At 39.0% G+C, this 14,936-nt stretch overlaps 1 protein-coding gene across 2 annotated transcripts in view; it reads right to left on the bottom strand.

Annotated features, from left to right (window-relative positions):
• Positions 1-331: 331 nt before the first annotated feature.
• The window catches only part of RABEP1 (rabaptin, RAB GTPase binding effector protein 1), a 1,652,179-nt gene continuing 1,637,574 nt past the window's right edge, over positions 332-14,936 (bottom strand). For both annotated transcript variants that reach the window (XM_044082911.1, XM_044082912.1), the window contains one exon: positions 332-2,493. In XM_044082911.1, coding sequence (XP_043938846.1) covers positions 2,392-2,493 — 102 coding nt within the window. In that variant the 3' untranslated portion in view covers positions 332-2,391. The remainder of the gene's footprint in view (positions 2,494-14,936) is intronic.

The raw sequence follows: 14,936 nt of genomic DNA, 5'->3' as shown, positions 1-14,936 counted from the left end.
GAAGTAAAACTCAGTATCAGACCAAGGTTTACCTTATATGAGGCAAACAACCTCCAAAGCCCTCCTGTACTGTGGTTTTATGAATATAAGGGAATCATAACCACAGCATGGTACTGAAAAATGGATCAGACACCAACCATTTTACAATGAATGCATAACATATGCTGTGAAAGCAATTTTTTTTAAGACTCACCATATGGAAACAATGCAGTCTATAATGTTAAACTGCTAGTTATACACACACGAGTAAAATTAATACATATACAGAACTCGAACAGCAGACAAATAAATAGAGCCTTAACTGGCATACAGAATAATTACGCTATGTACCTGGGTTTAAAGAATCAAAGTTTTAGTAAATGTGGTTCAGGGTTCTCTTCACAACAGACATGGATATTTTAAAGTTTACATGAAAAAGACTGGCAAGTTTGGCTCCTACAACCATATACTTGTCAGCGGAATGATAGACATGGATGCTGTTAAATAACAGAGGAGGCTATCATAGTAACTGAAGACTCAAACATGGAAATACAAGCTTAGAATATTTAAAAGCATATTTTTATATATAAACATTGCATTTTTAATTTAGCACATTGAAACATTAGTTATTTCTGTTTTAAATGTACAGCCAGTTACCTGTGTGGGCTATACTTTTCTCACTGGGGATGAACAGGCTAATAAGTAATTCTGGAGGATAAAATAAAGGTAGACCTCATACTCAGGGACAGCCAAGAATTACAGAAATACTGATAACAATAACAGAACTTCCTGTCTGCTTTAACAGAGATGTTCTATATAATCTGACATATGTCAGACATTTTTCAATTCAGTTCGATTAATCTCAGTGTTGATATCTATTATCTGTGATAATTAGCATGATGGACATCCACATTTTGACTTTAATATCTTCCTTTAGCCTAGAATCTGTTTTGGTGTTCCAGTAAAAATAGGACAGAGGCTGGTGCATTCTATGATAGATCCTGAACATAAGAAGCATGCACCACAGCAAATCTTAGCAGAGTGGAAGCCTTCCCCCAGAACTTGAATCTCTGTATAGCCTGGCCTGTGGGATGTATGTATGTATGTATGTCTGTCTGTGTCACACCATCACTGTTGGTATGGTAGAACAAAAGGGACTAAATGCTCCTAGCCTATCAGATGAATACTCAGCACAGTTGCATCAAGCAAAGGTTTGAAAGAAATGCTGTCTTCACTCCAGCAAATCCTTAAAATCTCTGGATAATGGATAAAAGAGCAAGTATCTAGTCCCAGACAATAAGATACATCCATACCACACAACACAAATTCTAAATTAATGACTTATTCAGAAATCAGAATACATCTACCTTGGTGTACAATCACATTACATTCTGTATTCTCCCCTCCACAAGGTGTAAAGTTCCACCTCCATAATGCAGAGTCACAACACTAGTGCAGTAAACTGATGCATTTACCATAAAGGTAAATAGAAAATACATACTCTAAAAATGTGTCTATAACAGTAAAGGTGTATGCTTCGTTTTTATTTGCATCCAGTCTAATCCACTAGACTAATAACGGTGCAGTCCAAGGGTATCCTCTAGTCACATCTATAAGTATCCCAGCAATGTAATACAGCAGCTAGTTAATATTTTGTGGGTATACATAAGCAGCTCTGAATAGATTTAAACCTGGAATCTATCCAACAGTGTGCCATAGACACTTTAAAAGTGCTAAAAGATATTCCAATTAACTCAGAGTCAATACACTTAAAACAGCTGCTGAAACATATAAGTGAAAATTAATGAAATGTACTGTGAAATGAGGAGCCCTGACACAAGCATTTTTAAGTGCTGCTGACTGCCAAATAGCAAATGAGTCTTCATTAAGAAGATAAGCACCAGCAGTCAATCAAAAGACTTAAAACTGGGATGTGAAATGTCTAATTTATCTACCAAATCCTCATAATTCCTGGCAGTTGTGTTAGCTTCTTCAGTTTTACTATTACATAGTATTGGCCCTAGCCTTCACATTATATTCTAGTTCTCATCTGCATTTACCCATAATCTTAAAAAAAAAAACGTGTGTCACATTTCTTGCATCACAGTTAATCCAAATTCCATTTTAAATGTGACTAATAATGTGTTTCATTAGTGTTCCTGGTTAGAAAACTCCTCTGTGTATTCATTCACTTTGTGTGCTCTTTTTTCTTTCACTTTTTGCTGGTCCTGTACGGCATTTGATCAGAAACATTTACATCTCCTTTGTTGCTCTCTTCAGGTACCTGTGGGCCACTGCTCTTGCACACTCTCTTAGTAGAGTTTACCAGTATTAATATTGTAATTCTTTTGTTTTATGAAGACAAGTTAAAAAACAAACTCCAGCAGCTTCACTGTCCTGCCACTTACAGCTTCATGTTTCAGGAAGCTGGTTAATGTCTGTCAGTTTTATATCATTCAGAATGGCACGGACTGTCCCCAGAGATTCTGCCTGCCGAATCCTTTCAAGCTGCACCTGCAGAAACATAAAATTACTTAAAAAGCTCAAGAAATGAAACACACATCAGTTTATACAATAAACATGCAACAACAGTGGAAGACTCATTACAGTCACGTATCAGTGAAATTCAAACTATCCTTGCACCCATGCTATTTACATTTTTGAGGGTTTTTTTTCTCTTTGAATTTCTGCACTCAGCTGCACTTACAGGAACAATGAAATGATAAATTCAGCAGTCTCCTCAGTATTGATCTGATACTGCACCTGAAACTACTCATTTACATTATCTGTGGCCATTAGTTATTGCATCCAGATCCACTGAGTTAAGACTACCTACTGGTCATTGGTTTTACATTAGTCTACTGGGTAGTCACAGTGTGCAAAAAAGAATTGTACAGTAGTGGGATTTACCAGTTACTAATTTCCGTCCTGAGTCTACACAGTCTGTCACTTTTACAGTAGAGAGTCGATTATCCAAACGTCAACTATCAGAAACGTCAATTATCAGAACCAGCCTTCCAAAGTTTTTGGGTAAGAAAAAATCATAAAGTATGAACATGTAAATATTACATGTATTTGCTTAAGCATATTTTTTGAGCTTGTAGCCAAGCTCGTGTATGAAAAATATTCTTTATCGTTCACTGAAATCGCTGAATGGTTGAAAAGTGTATTCCTGCATGAAGAAAAAAACAAGATTTTTAGAAGTTTTCTTATCCGGTTCAATTATATGTTTGATTATCCGAACAATATGATTATCCAAACTACCCTAGATCCCAATTAGTTCAGATAATCGACTCTCTACTGTACAATTCTTTTTTGCACACAGTGACTACCACAGTAGTCACAGCTCATTCCTTTATCCTTTAGCAATATCCTAGTTTATCACTTTTTTCTACCCCAGTCAGTTATCTTCTTCTGAACCTATCCTATACCTATTCATCTGTACTGGAGAGTACAGAATCTCAGTCAGCTGTTTCCCCGATGTAGCCAGCTTGACAGCATTATGTACTTTCAGGCAATGCAGTAACTGCCTTGTGCTTACTGAAAACTTTTTCTTGTTCCCTCACAATGATTCAGTATGCGAGAGGTAAGAGTATTTACTTAACTTGGAGGCTAACTTATCACCTCAGAACACATTCAATAAGCACAACACACAGACCACAGAGCACATCTACTAAACCAACTTATAATGAGGTATGTTACTAGAACACTGCCTAAGCCTCTCAGGCTAAAGACTAAGAAACCATGAACATTAGTAAGTATACATAGCAAATCACTTACCTTTCCCCTTCACATCCACATCTAAGATGCATACCTGTAATAGTTACAAGGGTGTAGACTCCAAGTCCAGTGAGACTGCATCAAACCATGGTAATGTTTAGTAACAGGAGACTCTATTGTATGGCACAGGAACACCATGCTCATCAGCCTGGATAAGAGTAGGGTGACAGCTGTTTTTCTCGAGCCATGATCTGGGATGTAACAAGGACTCTCAGATCCCTCCATCCTGGTAAATGTGATTATGACCTGATAGTGGCCCACGTGGGGGTGAACAACCTCAGACACTCCACCCAGAGGGACATGCAGAAGGATATGATTGTGCTTACTATGCATCTGTCTGAGGAAGAAGACAGTGGTCCGGAGTGTTATTTTGCCATCAATCAGATGCTGAGATTTAAAGACAAGACAACTGGCTTTAATAATTGTCTATGTAGTTGGTGTCATTTTAGGGGGATCCAGTATGTGTCAGCTTGGGATGAGATGGCTGACAAATCTTCCTGATTTGCCGATGGCCTTAACCTCTCTTACCAAGGCTTTCAAATTCTGACTAAAGCCTTTGCTGTTCATATAGTGCCTTTTTTTTTTTTACGCAGAGTCCATTTGATGGACATTCCAATCTAGTAAATTCAAATTTGGAACACATTAATGTGGCTCTACTCAGTGCCAGGAGTCTTAACAAAAAAAGCCCTAACTTGAAGTTTTCCTGCCACTTAAACACATTTACATACGTATAGTAAAAGAAACATGGTTTTAGAGCAATAAAAGCACTCCCTCTATTCCTGGGTATAATACCTATCACATCTTCAGACACAATGATAATTGTGGGGGAGTATAAGTATCTGTCATAGATATCATCACCTCATGAGAGATTCCTTGAGACACCACAAGTGAACTCCATCTTCAGAAACACCGGCTATCAGGAAAACCAGATAAAATGACAAATAAAATAAAGAACTGGTCACAAACCCAATAAGTGGTAAAAATAACTAAAACAAATTAAAAAATGCTCTGGTATAATGAAAAGACAAATGGCAAAGCTCTTTAGTATACCAAAAACCTTTAATCCATACTTTCATCAAATTACTTTATTTATTTATTTATTTATTTGCAGTTGTTTAACCAGGATAGTCCATTGGGCCAAAAGAACCCGTTTTCAATGGAGTCCTGGGGAGAAAAGCTCCACATAAAGATTATACAGAGATTATGTTCTACATACAGATTATACAAAGATTATGTTCCACACATAGTTTACATGAGAATTCTAAAGAAAAACATTCTATAATTTCTGGTTCAACGTTAGAAATAGTAGGTTTTTTTTTTTTTTTTTAATTTGTGTTAGGAGAAAAGGGTTGTCTCTATGTTTTCTAAATGTAAAACTAGATCGGGATGTATTTTCAAATTGTTTTGTCAGTACAATCCATTGTAAGAATATTTTCTCAAATTGCTATCTTCATCTCCAGAGCAACCACCCTGGTTACATCAAGAAAAAAACATTCCCAGAGGCCAATTTATTAGAATCTGAAGGATGACTAGTTCTGACAGTGATTTTGAAAAAGAAATTAGGTTTATCATGTCTATCATATTTTGGAAACTACAGCTTATGAAGTTACCTCTAAGTGGTCCGACTAGTTTGCACCTATTTTACTTAAGGGATTCTATAAGAAATCCAGTGATAAGAGTTCCAATATTGTCTCACATTGTGCTATAGATATATCCACTAACAGCTATGTTATTAAAAACATCATTTTAAATAACTGAAAAATTATTGAAGGAAACATTTGACTTATCTAAAATTATAGGAAGTCATCCTTCTTTCGTATACAAGAGGAATTACTGTTTGAAGTATTTATTGCAAAATGACAATACCAAAATTCTTTCTCCTTTAACTAGCAACAAGGTACGGACATTTAAGTGTAATTTTTGCACTGCATGTAGATTCATACATGAATTACCTTACATCCTGCTGGAGCATTTACAATATACAATACAAGTACTTGACAGATATAGTTGTCATTCTAAAAGTGTAATTTATATTGCCTTGTGCTCAGGTTGTTCTAGTTATTATGTAGGTATGACTAAGCAATGTTTGGGGGGAAAAAGGATTAAAGAGCATATTTATGACATCAAAGTTAAGAATATTAACAATGCTCTTTATAGACATACGACTGTCTGTATTAGTTGTAAAAAATCTTTTTCGCTGTTTTAGAACAGGTTCCAATGGACATGAGAGGAGGTAATTTTAAGAATTTTGTTGAAAGACATGAAACTGCATGGCAAATTAAACTAGGTGCTGATCGACCACCAGGACTGAATGGAACAGTTAACATCATATGTTTTCTTACTGCTCATAGATTAGCTATCCCTTGAAGGGACACCATTTAAGTTTTAGGTTTTAAGTGATTAATTGTTGGTTTAAATGGTACTGTGTTTTGACTGGTTCACTAGAGTGTTTTAAAATATATTTAAATTGTGTTTTTAATGTTATTATTCTGATGAAGTTATTTGATGAAAGTGCGGATTAAAGGTTTTTGTTACGCTACAGAACTTTTGCATTTGTCTTTTCGTTACACCAGAGAGGTTTTTTATTTGTTTTATTTTTACCACTCATTGGGTTTGTGACCAATTCTTTAATTTAAATGTAAAGACTTATTTAAAAACAAACTCCTGTTATGAAGTACTGGTATAAAATTATATAACAGAAAGAAAAAAACTACTTAATGCTTATAAGAGGTCTCATTCCACCTACCTTACGGACATACTTAAGCAAAGAGCATAACGGAACTATTATAGGTTCATAGGTAGGTACTAGGATATCTGCCCGAAGGCATTTATAAGCCTAGCCGGAATGTGTTGGCTTTCGCCACCCCTCCAGCAGAGCCATTGAAGTGATCCATGGGGTAAACTTTCTGTTTCCCATCCACTCGTCAAGGTTTCTCTTGAAGAGGGTTAGCGAGGAGCTCTGTCTAATGTAGATTGGAATCTTGTTCCAGAGCATGGGAAGTCTCTGGGACAGGACTCTATCCCTCCAGCACGTCCTATTTATTGTTGTGGTGAGGTTTAGATCCCTGGAGCATGTGGCTCGAGGGGATATGGTTTTCTTTAGGTGGACCATGTCCATCAATTCTGGGTTGGACATGGCCTTGTATGTAAGGCAGAGATCACCTCTGAGTGGGCAGTATGCAACTGAGTACAGCTGGAGTTTCTTTAGCCGAGCTGCATAGAGCATCTGCTTGAGGCCAGTGATCCTCTTGGTGAGGTACTTCTGTGGTCTTTCCAGTTGTTGCAGGTGTCTTGTAAGGTACATCCCAAATGGTTCACTGTACTCTACGAAGGGTCTGATGAGTGATGCATACAGGGGCCCTCTTTCGATCTGAATGCAAACCCTTTTGTGATTAGGTGGGCCACGTGGAAGGATCTTCTAACTACTTTGGCAATGTGATTATCAAAGGAGAGGTTACTATCTACTTGGGTCCCCAGGTCCCTTATTACGTCTCCTGTATTTAGGGGGCTACCAACAATGTGGTGGCTTGTGGGTACTTTGTTTTTTCCAAAGGGGATGACTATGCACTTTTTGGCATTTAGCTTGAGGCCATGGTTTTGACACCAGGTATCTGTCTCAGTGAGACTCTTTTGGAGGATGTCTGTGTCAGCCGGAGAATCAATTATAGCCCCTAGTTTGCAGTCATCTGCGAACTTGGTCAGCCATAGTCCTCCTATGCTTGCCTGTACCTCTGAGAAGTATATGCCGAACAGAAGGGGTCCTAGGACTGAGCCTTGGGGAACGCCACTTGTAACCGGTTTAGAGTCAGACCTAGCTCCTGCAACTCTTACCATGTGGGTTCTGTCTGTGAGTCAATTGGCAACCCATCTCATGACGTAGGGGTTTATGTTCAGGCTGGTGAGCTTGTCTATAATACCTGAGTGGGGAATGGTGTCGAAGGCCTTTGCAAGGTCTAGGTAGGCTGTGTGGACCACCTTTCCCTCGTCTATAGCCTTGGTAACTATCTCAAAGAAGTCCACCAGGTTTAGGAGGCATGATCTGCCCTTAACAAAGCTGAACTGGGTAGGGTCCAGTGTTTGGAGGTTTCCAATGGCTCTGTTAATGAGATCCACGATGATGCGCTCCATAGCTTTGCAGATCAAGCTAGTCAGGCTTACAGGACAATAGTTCCCAGGGTCCGTTGTGGCTCCACCTTTGTGGAGTGGAATAACCATTGCTGTGTGCCACTCTGTGGGAACATAGCCTGTGGAGAGGCTGAGTTTAAACAGTGTGTTTAGGTGAGGGGTTAGTTAATCTTTGAGCTCGTGTAGGACGCAGCCTGGGACACTGTCCGGTCCCATTGATGCTGTGTTTCTGGCTTTGGAGATAGCTGTTTTAAACTGAATGTCTGTGATTTCAGGGGCATTACATCCTTCTGGTATAGTTATGGGCCCTTTTGGGGGGAGAGAGGGGGATGAAGTTTGCACTGAACCTGTCTGCCAGGATTTTGGCTATATCAGTCGGTTCAGTGTATTTTGTGCCATTCTGCACTAACTCCGAGCAGATCTGATAATTGCTACTTAGATTCTTGACATAGCTAAAGAATGCCTTGTGGTTATCTTTGGAGTCCATGGCAATTTTTCTTTCGAAGCTAGCCTTGGATGATTTTATGAGGGAATGTAGTTTCTTGCTGATACTGATCAGGGATGTCTTCCCTTCTTGGGATTTTACTTGTTTCTGTACTAGTTTCCTCCTTCTATTGTACAGCTTTGTTTATGGCAGAGGTCCATCAGACTGGTTTCCTTTTCCTGGAGGAGTGAGTCTTGGTTTTGTTTGGGATAGCACGATCCATACATTCTTGTAGGTGCTGGTAGAGTGCATTAGTAAAGGATTTTACAGCTTGGACAGCGTTATCCTTTAGCATGGGGGCTTCAAAACTTCTCACCTCGGTCTTAAGTAACGTGAAGTTTGCTTTTGAAAAGTTTTTCACGGTGGTTTCTTCGACCAGGGGTGGTGGCGGAATGTGGATATCCAGAGTGATTAGTTTATGGTCAGATCTAACCAGCGAGGGTTTGACCTCCGGTGTGGAACACCGGTCACCCATGTTGGTGATAACCAGGTCCAATATGTTGTCACCTCTGGTGGGGGTGTTGACCAGTTGACCCAGGGCATTTGAGTTTATAAATTCTAGGAAATGTTGGGCAAGGGAGTTTGTACTTGAGTATTTCTCCCAGTTAATGTTTGGGTAATTGAAATCACCCAATATCAGGGTGTTTGGTAGGACCTTTATTTTCCCAGTGTTTCCAGGAATGCGGAGTGGGGGTCCTGGGACATGGTAGGTGATCTGTAGCAAGCTATAATTTGAATAGCAGTTTTGCCTGTTGTTAGTTGCACGTGGATGATCTCTGAAGCATCGTGCTGTGCCACTATCCTGGAGGTGTGGGTATCCTTGATGAATATGGATACTCCCCCGCCTTTTGTATTTCGGTCTGGGTTTTGTGGCCGAAATGTATGGTATGAGTAGCCTGGTAGTGCTGGGGTGCTCTCTGGAGCCTTAAACCAGGTTTCTGTTACTGCACATATATCGATTTTCTCCATACTGAGGAGTGCCTCGAGTGTGTGCATTTTGAGGTTTAGACTTCTGGCATTGAGTAGTATTACCCTCAGTTTTTTGTTACTTGTGCTATTTACAGCGGTGGGTTTGTCTTTTGAGCCTTGCCTAAAAAAGGCACTATGCGGGGTGGCAAGAGCCTTGGCCAGTATTCGAAAGCCTAAGGGTGACAGGTGCAAGCCGTCTCTAGCGAAGCAGCGTGGCTTGTCAAGCATGTCATCCCAGGCTGACAGACACTGGATCCCTTTTGAATGACAACAGAAGCTTAGCCAATTGTTGAAATTGATTATTTTTTCTCTATACCGTGGTATCATTCTTGGTGAGGGCAGGATGCTGCTCAGGGTCAGAGTCATAACGGCCTGGGCTACGTGATCAGAGAGCTCCTCCATGTCTCTTTTCATGTAGTCCAGGGAGGTACAGCTCCGGTCATTCACACCAACATGGACAATGACAGAGTCATATTTGTGCTTGTTCTGGAGTGACCTGAGTGCTTGTGTTATGTGGCGGATCCTGGCACCTGACAGGCAGCTAACAGTAATCTTCTCCTTGTTCAGCCTAGTGAGTGGGACATCAGTGTGCCCGACTATAGAGTCACCTATTACTAGTGTGTTGGGTATGTTATTTTGCCTTAAGGACTGTGATTGTGTGGCACACTGGTTTTGTGAAGTGTGTGTTTCATAGTTTGTATTGAGGAGTGGAGGTTGCTTGGATGTCTGCTTTGGAGATCTCTGTTGCTTCTGCAGATTTTTATTTAGAGCCTCTGAGTATGTTTTCGTGTATTTATGTGTGTTTTTTGCTGGTGCTGGTTTCATAGGTCTATGTGAGACTGGTGGTGTGATGCAAGTAATTCCCTTCTCCTCTTGACTGCCTGGTCCAGTCTTGGGTTGAGAGAGCTTAGCCTCCAGTCTGGCTGTATAACTGCATCTCTCGCATGTATTAGTGTTTGGTGGAAGGAGGAGAGGGTTGTCTGTGTACATGAGGCAATTGTAACATTGCCTCAAAATGCCCAGATTCACCAGTTGGACCGGAGAGTACACCTGAAACTGTCCTTTTGACATGCCTGGATAGGTACAGTGAACTGTTTCACTGATTGGCTGGTAAGGTCAAATAGAGAGTCTGGTCCTTCTCTACAGTATAGGGGGAGGGTCTAGTGCTAAGGTTTATTAGTGCTTGCTACGAGTTTTGAGCAAGTGCCAATATGAGAAGTGAATAGTTTGAATGCTTAAGTTGAAATTTTGTCTAGTTCAAAGGGGAAAATTGAAGAGTAGACTTTGTGGAGCCGGGAATAGTTATACCCTAGCTAACCGGCGCTACCCATCACGCAAAACCGCACAAATACAGGTTTTATAGCAGGGAAATGAAAGAGATAGAAATGAGCCCAAAATGCCCAATAAACTACTAATTTCTGGGCTGAAACCACTCCTCCAGGGACAGATAGGCTGCTCAAAGCTCCCTCTCTCACAGTGAACAGAGAAACTTCCTTCTATCCAAGTAAGGTATGGGCAAACACAGAAACTTGTAACACAGCCCCGAATTCAGCACTAACCTGAAAACTGGACTACACTAGCTTAGAAAGGCAAGAAAACAAGTATATATATTTTTTTGTTTTTTTCAGAAAATAAAGCAGATACAATAAAAAAAACACTTTAAATGCACAGAAATGGCTATCACACTTGAGTGTGTACCCTACAACAATTAAACAGGTAATTTAAACACAAAAATGACTTTGTTAAAGTGCAGGCAGTTAAATAAGTACAATATGTAGCTGAAACACGCTTTTAAATCGCAGAAACTCTAGAAAATCTGCATTTTAGGCGGAATTAGCTAAAGGCAGCAAGAAAATGCAGAAAAATTATACTTAATCACTCCAAAGTCTCTCTTTTGTCTCTCTGCTGCTGTAGAAGTCTGCAGGGCACCAGGCAGGAGCTTGCTGAGCTGTATACTAGCACAAAAACCTTGGAAATGCGGGTTTTATAGCAGGGAAATGAAAGGGATAGAAATTAGCCCAAAATGGCCAATAAACTACTAATTTCTGGGCTGAAACCACTCCTCCAGGGACAGATAGGCTGCTCAAAGCTGCCTCTCTCACAGTTAACAGAGAAACTTCCTTCTATCTAAGTAAGGTATGGGCAAACACATAATTTTGTAATGCAGCCCTGAATTCAGCACTAACCTGAAAACTGGACTATACTAGCTTAGAAAGGCAGGAAAACAAGTATATATATATATATATATATATATATATATATATATATATATATATTTTTTTTTTTTTTTGTTGTTGTTTTCAGAAAATAAAGCAGATACAATAAAAAAAACACTTTAAATGCACAGAAATGGCTATCACACTTGAGTGTGTACCCTACAACAGTTAAACAGGTAATTTAAACATAAAAACGACTTTGTTAAAGTGTAGGCAGTAAAATAAGTATAATATGTAGCTGAAACAAACTTTTTAAATCGCAGAAACTCTAGAAAATCGGTGTTTTAGACGGAATTAGCTAAAGGCAGCAAGAAAATGCAGAAAAATTATACTTAATCTCTCCAAAGTCTCTCTTTTGTCTCTCTGCTGCTGTAGAAGTCTGCAGGGCACCAGGCAGGAGCGTGCTGAGCTATATACTAGCACAAAAACCTTGGAAATGCGGGTTTTATAGCAGGGAAATGAAAGGGATAGAAATTAGCCCAAAATGGCCAATAAACTACTAATTTCTGGGCTGAAACCACTCCTCCAGGGACAGATAGGCTGCTCAAAGCTGCCTCTCTCACAGTGCACAGAGAAACTTCCTTCTATCCAAGTAAGGTATGGGCAAACACAGAATTTTGTAACAGCCCTGAATTCAGCACTAACCTGAAAACTAGACTATACTAGCTTAGAATGGTGGGAAAACAAGGTTTTTTTTTTCTTCAGAAAATAAAGCATACACAATCAAAAAAACACTTTAAATGCACAGAAATGGTTATCACATTTGAGTGTGTAGCCTACAACAGTTAAACAGGTAATTTAAACACAAAAACGACTTTGTTAAAGTGCAGGCAGTAAAATAAGTACAATATGTAGATGAAACAAGCTTTTTAAATCACAGAAACTCTAGAAAATTGGCGTTTTAGGCGGAATTAGCTAAAGGCAGCAAGAAAATGCAGAAAAACGATACCTAATCACTCCAAAGTCTCTCTTTTGTCTCTCTGCTGCTGTAGAACTCTGCAGGGAAGCTCAAAGTTGAGTATGAACTTACAATATTCACTAAAACCAAAAGAACTGGAAATCTTTCTTTAACTGTGTCAGGAAGTTATGAACTAACACCCAATAGTGTTTGGAGCTAGTCCATAATAAAACTACTACATTCTCTGACCCAAAGGAAATAGCTAATATCCTAGCTAACAAATTTAGTGCAGTTTTTTTCCACCAACAGTTATAGCTATCTCACAGGTTCCACAATCGCAGCCACTCCTTTTAATTACTATGGAACAAGTTCTCTCAACCCTGTCAAAAAAGAAAAAAATCACTTCGACCGTGGGCCCTGAAAAAATGCCAAGTTGTCTGATTATCAGTGCTAAATACAGTCTTTCTGAACCCCTACTTAAATCTAAGCCTGTCCACTGGTTATATTCCTGAAACTCTGAAAAACAGCTAATGTAATGCCATTACACAAGGGTGGCCTAATCACAGACCCTGATAACTGCAAACCTGTTAGTCTAACCTCATATGTAAAGCTATGGAGCACATTATCTCAGACTTCATTAATCTGGACAATGAAAATCTTTCAAACCTGGACCCCCTTTAATTTGGCTTTAAAAATGGAAGTTCCTGTCTCTTTAACCACATTAATTTCTTTGAAAAAATAAATGAAGCAGTGTGTAGTGGTTACGCAGTGCATACAGCATATCTATACTTGACCAAATTCTTTAATACTATTCCCTGTGGAAGTACTACTGATGGACTTGTAAATCTGAATATAAATCCTTATATTGTACTGCGGATAGCTAACTGATTGACAGAACCCATGTGATTAGAGTAGCAGATGCTACTTCTGAAAGCAAAACAGTTACCGGTGGTATACCACAGGGCTCAGTTTTGGGCCCTCTTCTGTCTGGCATATACTTCTCAGACCTTCAGGCCAGCTCTTCTGGCGTTTGGTTAACTAACTAAGTTTGCAGAAGACTGTAAATTGGGTATTGTTTTTTGATCTTCAACTGATTCACAACTGCTCCAACACAGCTTAGACCATGTTAGCAACTGGTGCAAGGTCACTGACCTCAAATTAAATGTAAAAAAAATGAAGTATAGTTCATTTTGGTAAAAAAAGTTTAACTTACCATGTAGGAGCTACACCCCTTTAAAGGAACTAAACCTTCATCAGCAGGTAAATAAAACAAGTTGGAGTGATAAATTAATATTCCAAAGTATCCCTCACCTATGGAAAAAACTTCCACTACATGTCAAGCAGAATAGTACTATTGCCACCTTCAGGTAAACCTAGATAACTGGATGGGCAGCCTCAAATTTTTTCATGGTCTATCTTGTTTTGCCCTCCTTGAGGTTAGAGGGAATTTTTTAACATTTTTTTTTTTTTTGGTAAAGCTTGAAATGGTCTGCAGACTGATTGCATTTACCTATGATACAATAAAAGACTTGCATGAACTGAAGCTATAACATAGAAGGGTGTGATCATAGCAATGGAATCTGCCATAAAAATTAAGGTGTCATAAAAGGCTCTACCAGCACTGAATGTTAAGTGATGACATCTGCCTTGGGCCCCACCATTTTGTGATAGAAGCAGCATAAAGGTAATGGGGACATTGTTTTATTCTCAGTTCTTTCTCCTGCATGTCATGTTGGAGAAAAGGTTCTGGAAGAGACAGACACAAACACGCACAAGCACATGAACACACATATACACTTACAGAAAGGAGCTGCATTGTGTTAATAAACAAAAACCTGATAAAAAATAACAGGTAGCTAAAGTAACAATTATTCCAAATCTAAGAGGGAAGGCAGAACCAATGGCCATGACTACCAAAAAGTTCAGCTAAATTAATACAGAACATAACATTCTGTTTTCTACAGAGGTCAGCGCATACTGACATTATAAAACTCTCACTTTCAAGGAAATGTGGGAAATATTTAAAATACCCTACAAAATAAAACAATGTTTCAGCATGCTGATTTGACTCAAAGCTGCCCAGTGATGCAAAGGTCTTTATTAATGCATGTCAATCATCAGGTTATATAGTATGCCAAATCTGGTTGCAATAGCTGCAAGTTTTCAAAGCATGGAGCAGGACAGTCTCAGGTATATGATTTGGGGTAATGCATTACAGCACTTCAAAAGCCTACAAAATCACTGGAAGCAAGTTTTCTGCTATAACATCCTGGAACTGTACACAAAACGCCAGAAGAAAACAACAAAACAGGCTACAGATGAGACTGCTCTTAATACAAGCCATTAAAGGCAAGTATGCATCATAATTCCTTTTTATCTGACAAACTTTCTGCAGTAAAATGTAATATAACATGTGAACCATTTAAATGGACAATACTTAGATGGGACAACATTCTCTTTTCCTACAGAAAAGAAACAAACTTGT

Source organism: Protopterus annectens, chromosome 9.part0 (genome assembly GCF_019279795.1).
Source record: "Protopterus annectens isolate FY-2018-M chromosome 9.part0, PAN1.0, whole genome shotgun sequence".
Taxonomy (NCBI): Eukaryota; Metazoa; Chordata; order Ceratodontiformes; family Protopteridae; genus Protopterus; species Protopterus annectens.
This window is presented reverse-complemented; position numbering and strand designations above follow the sequence as displayed.